This window comes from Aotus nancymaae, unplaced genomic scaffold (assembly GCF_030222135.1).
Source record: "Aotus nancymaae isolate 86718 unplaced genomic scaffold, 86718_ANA_hifiasm-v0.15.2.pri h1tg000057l, whole genome shotgun sequence".
Classification (NCBI taxonomy): domain Eukaryota; kingdom Metazoa; phylum Chordata; class Mammalia; order Primates; family Aotidae; genus Aotus; species Aotus nancymaae.
In genome coordinates, this window is record NW_026988471.1 from 14,356,747 (window position 1) to 14,372,709 (window position 15,963).

The 15,963-nt window shown below is 34.0% G+C and overlaps 1 protein-coding gene across 2 annotated transcripts in view; it reads right to left on the minus strand.

Annotated features, from left to right (window-relative positions):
* The window catches only part of NBAS (NBAS subunit of NRZ tethering complex), a 372,519-nt gene that overhangs the window by 194,278 nt on the left and 162,278 nt on the right, over nt 1-15,963 (minus strand). For both annotated transcript variants that reach the window (XM_064363868.1, XM_064363867.1), the window contains 2 exons: nt 7,433-7,535; nt 3,822-4,051 (listed from right to left, as the gene is read on the minus strand). In XM_064363868.1, coding sequence (XP_064219938.1) covers nt 3,822-4,051; nt 7,433-7,535 — 333 coding nt within the window. The remainder of the gene's footprint in view (nt 1-3,821; nt 4,052-7,432; nt 7,536-15,963) is intronic.

Genomic DNA, 15,963 nt, shown 5'->3' on the forward strand with positions numbered 1-15,963 from the left:
TACATGCTCAAAGACATCGAATTATGGATGCTCACTACCAGATTGTTTTTAAAAATGAAAGAAAGCATACCAAATCAGGAAAAATTTAAATAAATTATATAAAAGTAAAACAACAAAATGTTCTACAACCATCAAAAAGGAATAAAACTGACCTGTCTATATTCAAATGAAAAAACCTTCAATACAGAATATAAGTGAAAAATAAAATAAGGCACAGAAAGGTATACATAATAGTAAGAACTTATTCATGATTTAAGAAAGAAGAGGTAACATTTAATAAAATGTTTTGGAAGGATATATAAGTAACCAATATTTAAAAATTACTTAAGGACAAAATTAGGGGAACTAGAATGAGGAGGCAGACTTATGGTCAATACATACATCCTTTTTGTATTGTTTGGATATCTATTGCTTCCTCGACAATTTATTTTTAAAGAGTTTGTAAATAACTCTTTAATCAATAAGAATGTATGGGCTAGTTTCTGTATTCAATATAACTGTGAACATTAAAATACATCCAGGTTCACAGGTCACAATCAGTTTGGTACCACATTATACATATAGGGCATGTTTGTGAAATTAAGGTGTGTCCTTGTGGGAGAGAAAGAGACGCAATGAAGGAGAAATATAGAAGGACCAGCTTTTTAAATGATCTCTGGGAAACACCTGCCAAAAAGATTGAGATCAAATGCAATTCCCAGTTTCAAAGGCTATTCTATTTGCTATTTTCGTCATTTTAAATAAAAATAGAATCCCTTAGGAGAAAAGAAAGCACTAACTGCTTTAAACAACTTTGTCAAGTTCAATAACATGGTTTGTGAAAACATAATTCCTTCTGAGATAAGATATTACTGGTGGGGGGAAATGGGGGAACTAGGGGGAGGAGTTACCTTTAAGCTTTGCTAGGTCTGAAATAACTATTAGTCTTCTGGGGGAAAATTAATCTCTCCAATATATCCTTTTTGTATTGTTTAGATATTTATTGCTTCCTCAATTAATAAATAATACTTTAATCAGTAAGAATGTATGGGTTATTTTCTACATTCAATATAACTGTAAACACTGAAATACACTCAGGCTCACAGGTTGCAATCAGTGGGGTGCCACATTATACACATATGGCATGTTTGTAAAATGAAGGTGTTTCAACTGCTACCACAATCAAAGTATCAAAATGAATTCCACATAAAGGTAAAACTGAAATATAAAAATTAAACCTATCAAAGCACTAAAAATTATGAAAAATTATCTTAATAGTCTTGGGAATTAAAAGTCTTTCAAAAAATGACAGAAAAGACAGAAACTGTAAAACAATCACAATTAAAAAATTCTGAAGAGCAATTGGAAAGATAAATCATATATAATAAAACTTGGCAATGTAGTAAAATATTTGAGATAGGCATAGCAGAAATGTCCCTTAGGTCCCAAAATGAGCCCCTGAGAATCAATAGTAAAAAGATGAACATTCCAAAAGAAAGATAAGTAAAGGCTAGAAATATGTTTCAAAAGAAAAAGTACAAATGAAGCTGTTCAATAGATAAACCCTGGAAAGATGGAAAATTAATTTAGAGAAGAAGCCCTTTAGTGCCTTATTAATGGAAAATAAACTGGTACCATTTGATAACATACATCAAAATTTTGTATGTGCTTACCCTTCGATTCAGCAGTTCCACTTTGCATTATCTATTTAGAACAGGCACAGGTCTAATCACTTTGCCTACTCAGTTAATATTACAATAGTCCTATGACATAATCCTACTATTATCCGCATTTTACAGGTGAAGAATCTGAGGCCCTGATGACTGGCCCAGGGTCACACAGCTGTTAGCTGGACAAACATGGATCTGTACACAGACATCTGCCACTAGAAACTGTGTTCTTAACCTCTTACACTCTGCTGCTTCTCAGACAATGAAAAGGCATATTAAATGCAGTCAGAAAAGAACTGAGCAAATCTAGCACAACCACTAGACACAATGCTGTAAAGCATATGAAAATGCTGCATATCTGTATATACTAGCTTACTAAACAACTGAAAAAAGCGTGTAACAAAAAGAAATATATAGTATTATCTCATTTTTGTAAAACTATATACAGGTATATGTGCAAAATAGTGGGCAAATGATTAGGCTCAAAAATCTCATTATTTTATTTAAATGGTGAGTGGATAATTCCCATCAAATAAAATGTAGAATATCTTATAGATTGTTAACCAGAAAATCTGAGAAAACAGGATAAACTTAGGATGCACAGTGTTGGAAAATCACACAGTAAGAATAACAAGTAAGTAAATAATTTGCCAGAAACCACAGCCACCTTATACCAAAGAGATTCTACCTTTCTTCAGTTTATTTGATCAAGAAACAAAAACTCAGAAGTTACATTACAAACTCAGGTGCTCAGAAAAATTGTCAATTGCCTTGAGGAGGAAAAATAAATGAAAAAGTATGTCTCTAGAAATGAATGAGGATCTGAGCTCTGAGTAAGAAAAGTAGAGCAGGGTCTAGAAAGGGGATCTCAGACAAAGAGAAACAAAACAGACTCAGGTGTCCAGGGTACAAATGGAAAGAGAAATACATATTAGAGAAACTAGACACTGCAAAAGAGAGTTGAAAAATGGCTAGTGGCATGAACAGCAGCGTATCAGTCAGAAGGCAGGGGAGAGAGGACATAATACAATTGAGAATGTGCCTCGACTTATAATGGGGTTATGTCTGAATAAATCCATGGCAAGCTGAAAATATCACAAATTGAAAATGCATTTAATACACCTAACAAACATCACAGCTCAGTTTAGCCTACCTTAAAAGTGCTCAGAACACTTTCATTAGCCTATAGTCTGGCCAGGCTTTTAATCATCTAACACAAAGGCTATTTTATATGAAAGTTGAATTTCTCAGGTAATTTACTGAATACTGAACTGAAAGTGAAAAACTCAATGGTTGTATGGGTACTCGAAGTACCGTTTCTATTGAATGCACATCACTTTACACTATCGTAAAGTTGAAAACTTGGAAGTTGAACCATCTTAAGTTGGGGATGGTCTATAAACCACTTTTCTGAAATGTTGAACAAGTAAAATGATCTTTTTTAAGCTTTTAAGATTAATTAATACAAAAGTGATACATGTTTTGTTCCTTGATCAATATTTATTAGGCTCTTTTAATTTTATAAAAAACTAACTTTATAAAAAGCACCTTAAATCCTAAATAAATTCTTCTAAAAGAAAATCACTGCAATTGTGTATACCTACTTATAAGAACTCAGGTCACGAACACACCTTTCCACTGTTAAACAAGAGGGGTGGGCTAAAATAGAAGTACAATGGTGACAAGAGAGGAACTGAATTTATAGTCTAATTTCAGCCAGGAAGCAACTTCTGAGGTTTATCATTTAATCGGGTCCCTTCTCTCTCTCTCTCTTTTTTTTTAAGACTTATCCCCTGGCATTTAGGTCCCTTGTCTCTAAACAAAGTGAAAGCTATGTGAACAAGACAGACACAACTTACGCATGCTGAAAATTTTCACAACTTGAATTTATAGGTTATCACATGAATCTCTTCCAACAGAAGAGAAATACAGCCTTACAAATAATCAGCAAAAATGAACACAGGAAAGCACGCTGGAGACAAAGGTTTAAGAAGCTGATGGACATTCATTACATAGTTTTCTTGTTATATTCAAGCAAAAAATTACTGTGCCTCATATAGAGTAGTCAATCTGTTCCTGTGATAATGTATTTTGTAAAGGAAAGAATAACAATGCAGTTTGTACATTCTGGCATTCCCCCTCCATCTATGGAAGAATATGGAGTTATTCTACCTGGCTAGATCCATGCAGCTATCTGTAAGGTTGGTAGAAGAATTGAAGTACTCTCTGCTGGCAGCCAGAACCAGGTCAATACTCTTTTCGTAACTGACCCTGTAGTGGGGTTTCCCTTTATGGGCTATACCGGCTGGAGGATTTGCTGAACAAGCACTGCAGTGCATCATCTGCCCAGCCAGGTGGATGTTTTCAAGGCTACTAGAGCACAGAAGGCTTTCCGTAAATATCTGGAAAAAAGAAGAAACTGGAATTAGTAATAAAGAGGGAAGATTCAGTTCTCAATGAAATGAAGGCTCTGAAATCCAAATGAAAGAAATTAAAAACACATCCATCCTAGAGGTGGTGGCTGCACAACACTGAAAATGTACTAAATGACAATTAATTGTATACTTTAAAATGGTTAATTTTACATTAGGTGAATTCCCCCTCAATTAAAAAAAGTCAATCCTTTAGAAAGAAGAAAGAATAATTTCATTGACTAAACCAAAATTAAGCATAATATTTTAATGTATCACAATATACTTGGGTCAAGCATCTGAAGTTGATATTCATTAAAATCAGGATTTATTAGACATACTGTCCCACTCTCAACAGGGCCCATTTTGCTTAAAACTATTTTTAACCATTTCTATTTTTTTTTTCTAATTTTAATTTTCATTTTTGATATGGCTTCTTGCTAGGTTGCCCAGGCTGGTCTCAAACTCTTGATTTCAAGCAGTCCTTTCACCTTGGCTTCCCAAAGTGCTGGGATTAAAAGCATGAGCCACTGCACCCAGCCCCATTTTAATTTCTTACAAGATAAATATTTGACTATGATACATATAATTCATACTTGCTTAAAGCATCTGAATTCAGTCTTATGAACTAAATAGCGATGCCATAAATGCTATACTTATAACCAGTTATCAAAATTACAATATACTACAATGTTGGGTTTAATAACTTGCATATTAAAAATTTTTTAAATAAAACAAGAGACACTCAATGTATTCATAAAAATATCATTGTACTCTACTAGGCAACTAACAACAATTAACATAAAATTAATTCATAATTGAGATTGTTTATATAAACAAAGCAATCCTTTTAAACATATACTAATGATGTTATATATAATTAATAAAAGAACTTCCCCAAAAATGCACTTCCCTGTCATGCTACAGTTGGATGAGGATAGCACAGAAATAAGAGATTTTAAAACAATAACATTTAATGGAGAAGCAGTTTCAATATAATTAAGAAGATCATCCGATCTTCATAGGAGGCCCTTATTTTCACTTCTTTGTGTCTAGGCTTCCTGCAGAAGGCATTTTTAGACAGGTCTTTGCTAAGATGTCTGATAAAGATAAAAACACTATATCTAAGAGGGATCCACCATAAAATAGATACTGTGACAGAAAGCAAACTATTAAAGAGCAACCCTAATCACTTATATCTGACAGATAAAAATGGCTTACAATAAGTCTAATCCAAATGACTTATATGTGATAGTTTCTCCATATTTCTTTGGTCTACTCAAGTAAGCCATAAAGAGTCAATGTCCAATACTGAAAAATATATTCATCCTAAAACTTGAAAGTGTTTGCTAAAATGAACAACATAGATTTCTGTTCTATAAGCTATATATAAATCTTCATCTAACATTTTCAAAATGATGCCACTGAAGTTTCAAATTATTTTCCAAGGACAGCAAAATCTTAACAACCAAGTCACTAAGACAACATAGCATATTTTAAATTATATTTAAAATTTTAAGTTTGTCAAATCTATATTGCCATCTCCTAGAACCTTTTCAAAACTGTGTTTTCAAAACTGCTATAATATGCTTTTAAATGTTTTCTCAACAAGACAGACCCAAGGACAAAAGTAACTAAAATATCAAACCTTGTAAAAAGGTGTTAAAATATTTTTTAAATGTAATATGATGAGTTGTTTTGATAGATTACTCCACACAAACGAATTCAAATGTAATATACTTACTGCCAATTTTGCAATCAGAATCAGAAATAAGAATGTATCAAAATAATGCCACTACAATGTAAAAACACTACCTCAAACATACTAGTAACAGTTGGGTTTGAGATCTCATGTGCATACAAATTATTTTCTGATGAAGTTGGTTTCAGAAAGGTTTTGCTTTAGATGCAAAAGGGGAAGACACTAGCAGTTACATGTGGTCAGAGACTGTAATCATCAAGATAAACATTACAGTTATTCATGCATTTAAAAACTTGAAATTCAAATATAAAACCATTTATTTCTCAATAGTCTACATTAGCACTCTTTTGTTAAAATCACCCTGAATTTAAAAACTAAACCATTTCACAACGCAGAGGCCTATTTTTACAATCTGATTTCATCAATGGGTCATGTTTTGTGATATCAGAGCAAAGCGACACAAGAAATACTCTTTGTGATTTTGAGTCTGGCTTATTTAACAAGAAAGTTCAAATTAAAAAACTTGTTTTAGACTGTGTCTTATTAAAAATGAGTTAGGTTATTTTTTTCCATACAAACGAAATACATATATTGGTAAACCGCCTCTGACTTGGAGATTTTACACACATAAAATGTAAATAGATATACTGGTAATCTGCCTCTGACTTGGTAATTGGACACACACATGTATATATCTCTTCCAAATTAATGAGTAAATGCCCCTGGATTATACTCCCAGTCAGCTGACAACCATTTCTTATATATCCTTTATATTCCATATGTAATAATACGTACTAGGGGATATGAGAATGCACATGATATAGTAATGCCTGTCTAGGAGCTGATGACCAAATAAAAGAAATGCACAAACAAACAAATAACTATATTTTAAAGATAGTCTATAGTGCAAGCCATTTATGTGGAAGGACAAAGGAAGGAATCCTAGAGAACATAGTTAGTGAGCTGAGTTGTGAACTTTATTAGGAGTTTTCTAAGTAAAAGAAAGAAGAATAGACTGCAGGCCAAGAAAACAAAGTATGCAAAGTGACAGAACATGAAACAGCATAGTGGATGGAGAAACTGATGACAGGCTTGACGGTGCTACTGCAACATAAGGCACACGGCTGACAGTGACAAAAGTGGAAGGGGTAAGGGGGTTGGCATCCTCTGCAGCTTTCCATGTCATGCTAAGGAGTAGAGCTACTTTTTGATTATTGATATGGAACGACGACAGATTTTTAGAAGGGGTGTGTCATGGAAAGATTTGTTTTAGAAAAATAATCTTTATCAGTGTAAACCAGAAAGATGGAAGTAGGGAAACAAGTAGGGGGATTGCTGCAGCTCAGCAGAGAGGAAAACAGGACAGATTTGAAAAATGTATTAGGTAAGTTTTAGTGACCACCAAAACTATGGATGTGAGAAAAGTCAAGTACGATTCATATTTTCTAGCTGATGATTAACCCACTGAACAGACAGCGTTGCAATGAAAAAAGACAAGGGAGACGGGGGTTAAGTAAAAAGTGTTCAACCTATAAAGCACTAGTCAGTTACTAGCTATTATTAAATAGTATTACTTCCAGTGTAGCTTATGGTCATCATTCTTGCATCCAATAAACCATAACCATCAAAACTGTTAAATTTTTAAAAATCATGTACGGTTCTAGAGTTACCTCATAGCAGGCATCAGCATCTAGACATGTGTACACATTCTGCTGCATAGTTAACATGTCCTGGAGCAACGTTCTCCAATGGGACTCACTGACAGGAGGCTGCCTGGAAAAACATGTAAGAAAGAGAAGGAAAAGGGAAACAACAATTAATAAAATCTCTTTCTTCAAATGGTCAAAAGGTAAAAAAACAAAGACTGGTACCACCACTCTACCTACCACATCATCTCCCAAATGATCAAAATGAATATATATTCTTTAAATTTACAGGAAAACACTTGGATTAAAGATAAAGGGGAATGTTGGGCAGCTATGCATCAATGCTAGAGATGCTGATAAAGCATCCTGTCATAGCCTGAGCAGACATAAGGCTGGGATGGAATTGAATGGTAATTACGGTAAAGGTATGAAGCTCTGAGTTTCTAAGGTAAAATGAAGCACTGCAAGATAAACCAGCTTTGATATAGCAGAAAAAGCACTTGATGACAGAGGTTCATTTTAAATTCCATCTTCATCACTCTGCAATCCCCGTCAAGGAGTCTCTTGACTTCAACTAAACATTCACACTCATAGGACAACTGCAGGCAGCCTTTGCCATCAGTCTGGAGGACAAGAACCGCAGCTCACCAGCAGGGCGGCATCAGCTGCTTCTTACAGTGAGAGTGCTGGCAGTGGTCCACAAAGCAGCTCATAGAGCACTCCAGGAGTTATCCTCTCAGGTGACCGCCCCAGTACAAGAAGCCAAAGCCTCAGAGAGTAGCTATTGGTGTTGCTGTGTCTGGCTTAGGAAGAAGCCACATGTCCTAAAAGAGCCAACATCTCTTGCAACACACTCAGGCAAGCCCAAAGCATAAACCCCCCCATCAGGTATTTCTAGTTCATTTACAGTTCCTCCAGGCCAGAGGCAGTTTACCAATCAGGGATCAGTTTTTTTGGTTTTTGTTTTTGTTTTTGTTTTTTGTTTTGAGACAAAGTCTCGCTCTGTCATCAGGCTGGAGTGCAGTAGAGTGATCTCGGCTCACTGCAACCTTCACCTCCCGGGTTCAAGCGATTCTCCTGCCTCAGCCTCCCAAATAGCTGGGACAACAGGCGCACGCCACCACACCCAGCTAATTTTTGTATTTTAGTAGAGACGGGGTTTCACCGTGTTGGCCAGGATAGTCTCAATCTCTTGACCGCATGATCCGCCTGCCTCAGGTATTACAAAGTGCTGGGATTACAGGCATGAGCCACCATGCACAGCCCTTCAGTTTTATCTAAGTAGTGAGGCCTATATAATCTAGTTGATTAAAAACCACTTTATATGGATTTCCAGAGTTGCAGAGCTAGGAAATTAATTGTCAGATTCTCCTACAGAAGGGGAAAAGGTTTTGCTACCAATTTCACCCAGAGTCACAAATTAGTTGTGTGAATGTGAGCAAGTCATTTAATATTCCTGACTCACTTTCCTCACTGAAAGCCCACCTCAAAGACTGATAAGCAATAAATGAGATTAATTTTGACAACGCACAGGCATTGAAGTAAGATGCTCCTAAATATAAGCTAAATTATCCATGGATTTGAATAAATTTTCTAATCTCTCTGAACTTTAGATTCCCTTTTTATACAGCATAAACATTAACTTATACTAAAATATATGAAAAGACCCCCCCTCCATTTTTCTGGTACTTAATAAACATTCAACAAATGTGAATGAATGAATCTGAAGTTACAAACACATCTTGTTTCTTTTTTTTATTTTTTAAGTCACGTATATAATACTAATATTGTTTCTAGTAGGACAGACAATATGCTGTAATTCTCTCTGCCTCTCTCAAAAGTTCATCTTAAATATACATGAGTATGGAATCATCATTTATGTTTACTTTCCAGTCTTGACATTCTACATAATCATGAATATTATTCAAGAAGAGCAGGTTTTTGTTTTAAGTTTGTCAAATACCAACTAGATGATGTTTCTTTTTTGTGCATCTTTTTATTTTTTATCTTTTATAATGCCTTTAAAAATCATCACTATTTCCAAATACTATTTATTAAAAACAAGGCAGATAGATTGGATGTGTTTAACAGTTATTGCTATAGAAAAAGTATATATTTGGGATCATTACAGTGAAAAATACAGTCTTTAAAATTTTTTCTCCTAAAATTTTTAATAAGCACATGTTTGATTTACCTATGCATTTTATATTTATTATACAAAATGAACAATTACTCTTGTTCCATATGTAATCAGGTGTAAGAGAATACTTTTTTTCTTCCAGCACACAAATACACAAAACAAACTAATATATATGCAAGTATTTCAGGAAAATTCATGAAATATTTCCATTTGTTTGACCTGGGTATGTGAACTCTTTAGGCTTCAAAGATCTGGAGGGGCTCTTTCAGATTTCTTACAGGCAGAGAAGTAACAGAATGTCTGATGAAGTGAGTGTCCATCTTGCAACTGCTTGATAAAATCAGACCTAGGCACTGTCTAGCTGAATTCAAGTTCTTACAGCCCAGCTGTTCTTCTGGAAGCCATCAACACTGGGGCAGATGGTATTAATGTTTTCTCACACGTGGCTAGCTTTAAGTAAAGGTTCTAATTAAAATAAACTATTATGCATTATTTACAATGGTCTTTTCAAGAATATGTTCAGTAAATAAGAATCAAGACTAGAACTTGAAGAAACTAACCAAGAGGTTTGCAAATTAACAGACTGATCTCTGAACATAAACACATAAGTTGCAGCTTTGGAATAGATATGGATTTCCCAGGGAAGAACAGTAGTATATTCAAGTTGGTAAAATACACTTGTGACAGATTTGCTGACATCTGCCACCTTTTAGAATATGTATAAGAATATTCTATGGGTACTTAGGGCCAAGCAATGAAGTATGCATGAAATAATTAAGATTCATTTCAAGTAGACTACTACGAAAACAGGCATCATATTCTCTTACATATTCACAGTAAATAGACTACCATGAGGAGAAATTAACTTCAGGGACTCTGTAAGTATTTAGGAAACTGACTAGGGGAGGGGACGGTGGTAGGTAATCTAGCAGTGATTGCAATGCTTTCCTGCTAAAAAATAGATTCTAGAGTAAAATCAGTACGATCTTGGAAATACTGGCCATCCATTTGTAGCTATAAAGAAACCTTAAGGCATTTAAATAGTCAAAATTACCTAAATTACCAGATAGAGCCAGCGATATGTAAGTTCCTAACCAAAGTGTATGGTGGCTGTAACATTTGCACTGGAGAAATGATCATCTAGAAGGGAACTTAAGGCATATGTGTTGCTGACTATAGTATAGTTGCAGTATAACACAGTATAGCTGCAAGAGACAGATAGTAAGAGAGGTAGATACAAAATGCTAGGGAATTTCTGGGAAGGAGAATTCAATTAAGCTTGGAGGAGCCAAACGAGGTGTCCTGGAAGATGTGATAGAGTAGCTCTTACAAAATAGGAAGAAACAGTATGTTACTGCTGGACTGTATTTTTTCTTTAATAGTTGGGTTAAGGTGAATCTCTAAGCCCTACAAATTAGGTAAAAAAAAATCTTTAAAATAAGTTCTTGAGAAGTTGCCTTTACTTAATTCTACTCCTTCAGGATTAGTGCTTGAGGTAGTTTTTTTTTCCCCAACCTTCTTTACATTTTTATGTAGTCTCCCTACAGATCTGGAATTTAACCTTCCCATACACACATGGGGATCATTCTGAAATCCGTAACTCCAGTTCAAACTTCTCTGCTGATCTTCATGTCCACCTTCACAGCAGCATCTCCACCCACCATCCGGCAAGCACCTCAAAGTCATAGATAACCTTTATTATTTGCTACATTCCTGCCCAAGAAACTAATACAATAGGTCGAAAAGTTGTTAGTTTCTTTATTGACCATTCGTATATCATCTAATTGAAATGTCTTTCAAGTCCGTTGTCAGTTTTTTTTTCTTTTTTAAATATATATTTGATGTACTATGTTGCCAATTTTTCTACAGAGTAATCTGTTCTCGCATAGCCTCCATAGCCTGTATAGATAGTCTCTTCATATTAATTCAGTGTATCTCCCATTGGACCAGGGAGGTACTATATCTTTTTCTTTGTAAGCCAGACATCAAACATAGTACTGACACAAAGTCTGTCAAAATCCATAATAAAATATTCATTAAATAAACAAACAATTCATAAATAAGTGCACAATTATAAAGTGAATATTAACTGTTCAGTTTTCCTATCTCTGTTAAAACTGGATCTAAATGAACTTCCAAAAGAGAACTTAGCAAAATTTCTAATTTCATTAGAATAGATGACCCCAGCAATACCTGCTGATATAATCCAACCAGTATTGGCTCCCTTTCCTTCTGTCTCAGTTCCCCATTCTCCTACTGATGCTTGGCTAGAATTACCTTCCAAATAACTTATGCTCTAATCTTAGCCTCGGGGAAGCCCACACTGACAGAAGAGTAATGCACTGTTTCTTCATTTAAGTGCTGGCTACAGGGGTATGGTATGATAGTTTTATAAAAATGCATGAAGCAGTACACAACTGTTTATAAAAAGGAGTTGATAATATACCAGAATCCAAGTTATCTGATTCCCAAGTCAAGATAATTTCCTAATATGACTTCCTTACAAGAATTTAGAAGACATGAAACACACAGATTAAGGGAGAATTCCAAAGAGATTTTCACATTCAGAAAAGATTAAGCAAAAGGAAATGAATTAACTCTCCAGCCTAAAACAAGTAAAAATACGCAAAACTGGACATCAGACAATGAAAGACAGTGATCCCTGAGAAATAAAAACAAGTCTTTTTATTTTTTATTTTTTTTTTGAGACAAGGTCTCACTCTGTCACCCAGACTGGAGAGCAGTGACACAATCATGGCTCACTGCTGAGAGGACTTTTAAGACTATACCAGCTTACTGCCTTGAGAAAGATTCCAGGCCACAGTACAAGGATAAATCTAAGCAGAGAGTTGTGGACTCCCTGCATTGAGAAGACAGAACTGCAATTCCAGAGAAACCAAAGCAGATAGAGTACATGCAGAACAAAGTACCAGGGAAGATACAGCAGAACTGAAAGAAATTCCCAAGATCTGCAAAGAATCCCCACAAATATTCAGCCAAATAGAAGCCATAAATGCCTGAGGTAAAACTGCCTGAGGCTAGGAAAAGAAAACATGTCAAGTTCACACAGGCTGGAAAACCACAAGACACACAGGCATTGAACAGAGTCCTAGCTCAGTTATGGGTAATAATAAGTCCTAGAAGGAGCTCTTCCTGCATCTTAACTGCAAGAAGCAAAAGGATTAAACTGTTTGCAAGTAAATTAACCGTGTCCCAGAAAAAAGCATAAGAATATTTATGCTGAGTGAAATAAACAAGACATAGGAAGAAAAATATTGCATGTTTTCACTTATATGTGAAATTTTACAAAATCAAATATAAAGAAATAGACACCAAATAAAAGGCTGCAGGGGCGACAATCAAGGAGATGCAGGTCAGAGGATACAAAGTAGCAGATATGTAGATGAATAAGTCTAGAGGTCTAGTGTATACCATGAAGACTATAGGTAGTAAAATTGTCCTGTATATGGGATAATGCTAAAGGAGTAGATTTTAGCTGTTCCTGCCACAAAAACAAACAAAATAAAATAGATAACTATGTGAAATGATGAATGTTAATCTGTTTCACTATAGTAACCCTTTTACTATTTATATATATCCCATAACATCATGTTGTATACCTTAAATATACAAAACTTATTTTTTAAAAAAAGAAAATTTATAAAAATACAAAAATATAACATACAAGTAAGAAAAATTCATAGTGTCTAATATCCAATAAAATTACTTTTTATTGAAAATTAGCCAGGCGTGGTGGTGCATGCCTGTAATCCCAGCTACTTGGGAGGCTGAAGCAGGAGAATCGCTTGAAACCAGGAGGTGGAGGTTGCAGTGAGCCAAGATCGTGCCACTGCACTCCAGCCTGGGCCACAGAGTAACACTTTGTCTCAAAAAATATATATATATAGTGTGCATGGAAAGAAATGAAAAATATGATAGATAATGAAAAAAACATTATTCAAAACCTACCCAGATATTAGATGGGTAACATAGATGTTAGAAAGATGTTTTTAAAAAGAAGAGAAATATTAGAAAAAGCAAACATTGGTATTAGAAAAACAGACAAGAATGTTTTAAAATGTATTACAACTGTTTAATATATGTTCAAAAAGCTAATGAGACATGAAAGTTTAATAAAAACCAAAACTGAACTCTTAGAGGTTAAAAAAAGTCTCAGTGAAAAATATAATGAATATACAAATTGATGAGACATTAGAGAAAAAAAGATTTAGTGAACTCTAAAGAATAATGATAGAAATTATCCAAAATGAAACACAAATACATAAGAATATTAAAACAAATAAACAACACAGTATTGATGAGCTGTGAGGCAACTTGAAAGGTCCTAATAGATGTATAATTGGAGTCCTGAAAGGGGAAAAAGCGGAAGAGAAAGGAGAAGCAATATGCAAAAATTTTCCAAGTTGGATGGAAACTATAAATCCAAAGACCCAAGATCCAAGATGCTTGATGAAGAAAACTATACCATAATATATCAATTTGAAACTGACATCAGAAAGAGAAATTCACAAAAGCAATTTAAAAAATGAGAAACACATCAAAAATAGATTAAGTCTGACAGCAGATTTCTCAATTAAAAAAATGCATGCTAGAAGACAGTGGAGCAATTTCTGTACTGTAGTATACTAAAAAAAAAATGTCAAATTTGAATCGTATACCAAGTGAATACATCCTTCAGAGAAAAATGTGAAACAAAGACTTTTTTAAACAAACAAAGATAAACAAATGAATCACTGGCATACTAGCACTCCAAAAAAAAAGAAAAAAAAAACACCACCAACAACATTAAAAGAAGTCTTCCAGACAAAAGGAAAATAACACCAGATGGAAAAACAGGTCTACATACAAGATGGTAAGTGCCAGAAATGGCAATTACATGGATAAATATACAACACATTTTTCATATTATTTTCATCACTTTAAAAAACAGTTTACTGCTTGCAAATAATAATACAATGCAAAATGGAGTTTTTAACATACATAAAAGTAACAATAAAGAAAAAAAGCTTGGAGAGGAGAAAGTATATTGTTACAAACTCATATTGTAGATTAAAAGAAACAATAACAAAGGAAGATCTACGTTTCTGTGATAGTGTAATCTTTTATATGGGAAATCCCATGAAGTCTGCAAAGAAAAACTATTAGAGCTAATATGTAAGTCCAGAAAAGTTAGAGAACATAAGATCAATAAATCAAAGAATCAACTATATTTCTACACACTAGGAAGAAACAATCTGAAAATGAAATTAAGAAAGCAATTCCTTTTACAATAGGACCAAGAAAGAATAAAATACTTAAGAATAACAAAATAAATTAAGAATAGTACACTGAAAACTACAAGATCATCAAAAGAAATTAAAGAAGAACTAAGTAAAGGGAAAGACATCCTATGTTCATGGATTGGAAGACCTAATATTGATTTAGGATAGCAACATTCTTGAAATTGACCTACAGATTTGATGCAATCCTTATCAAAATTCCAGATGAGGAAATTGATAACCTTATTCTGAACTTCATATGGAACTGCAAAGGCTCTATAATAAACAAAACAACTTTGGGAAAAAAAAAAACCAAAGCTGGGAAACTAATGTTACCTAATTTCAAGATTTAATCGAAATTTGCAATAATTAACACAGTATGGTATTGGAAGAAAAAAAAAACAAACAGATCAATAGAGCAAAATAATCAAAAAATAGGCCCCCATATATACAGAAAACAGATTTCAACAAAATTGCAAAGGTAATTCAGGAGAGAAAGGATAGCTTTTTCAACAAATGGTGTGGAATAATTAGCTATAAAAAGTTTTTTGATCCATACCTTGAACAATAAGCAAAAATGAACTCTCAAAATGAATCATGGATCTAAACGTCAAATGTAAAACCAAAATTTTGCTAAAACAGGTAGGAGAAAAACATTGTGGCAAAGCAATGAAAAGTACAAATTGATTAACAGGCAAATTTTTAAAAAGGATACTCTTCAAAACACAAAGGTAAGATAATGAAAAGACAGGGCACAAATGGGAGAAAATCTTTACAAAGCATGTATCTAATAAAAGGACTTGTATCTAGAATATATAAGAAAACTCCCAAAACTCAATAAAAAGAAAAATAACTCAGTTTTAAAGACAGGCAAAGAAAATATACAGACAGCAAATAAGCATATAAAAGGATGCTCCACATCAATCACTCATTAGAGAAATGTAATTCAAACCAAAATTAGATACCACTAATACCTATTCAACTAGCTAAACTTTCAAAGACTGACCACACCAAGTGTTGCTGAGGCTATAGGAGAGCAATGTAGGATGTAGCAACAGTAACTCTCCTACAAGACCAGTAGGAAAGTAAAAGGGTACATATCCTTTAAAAAACAGTTTGGCAGTTTTTTAAGTTAA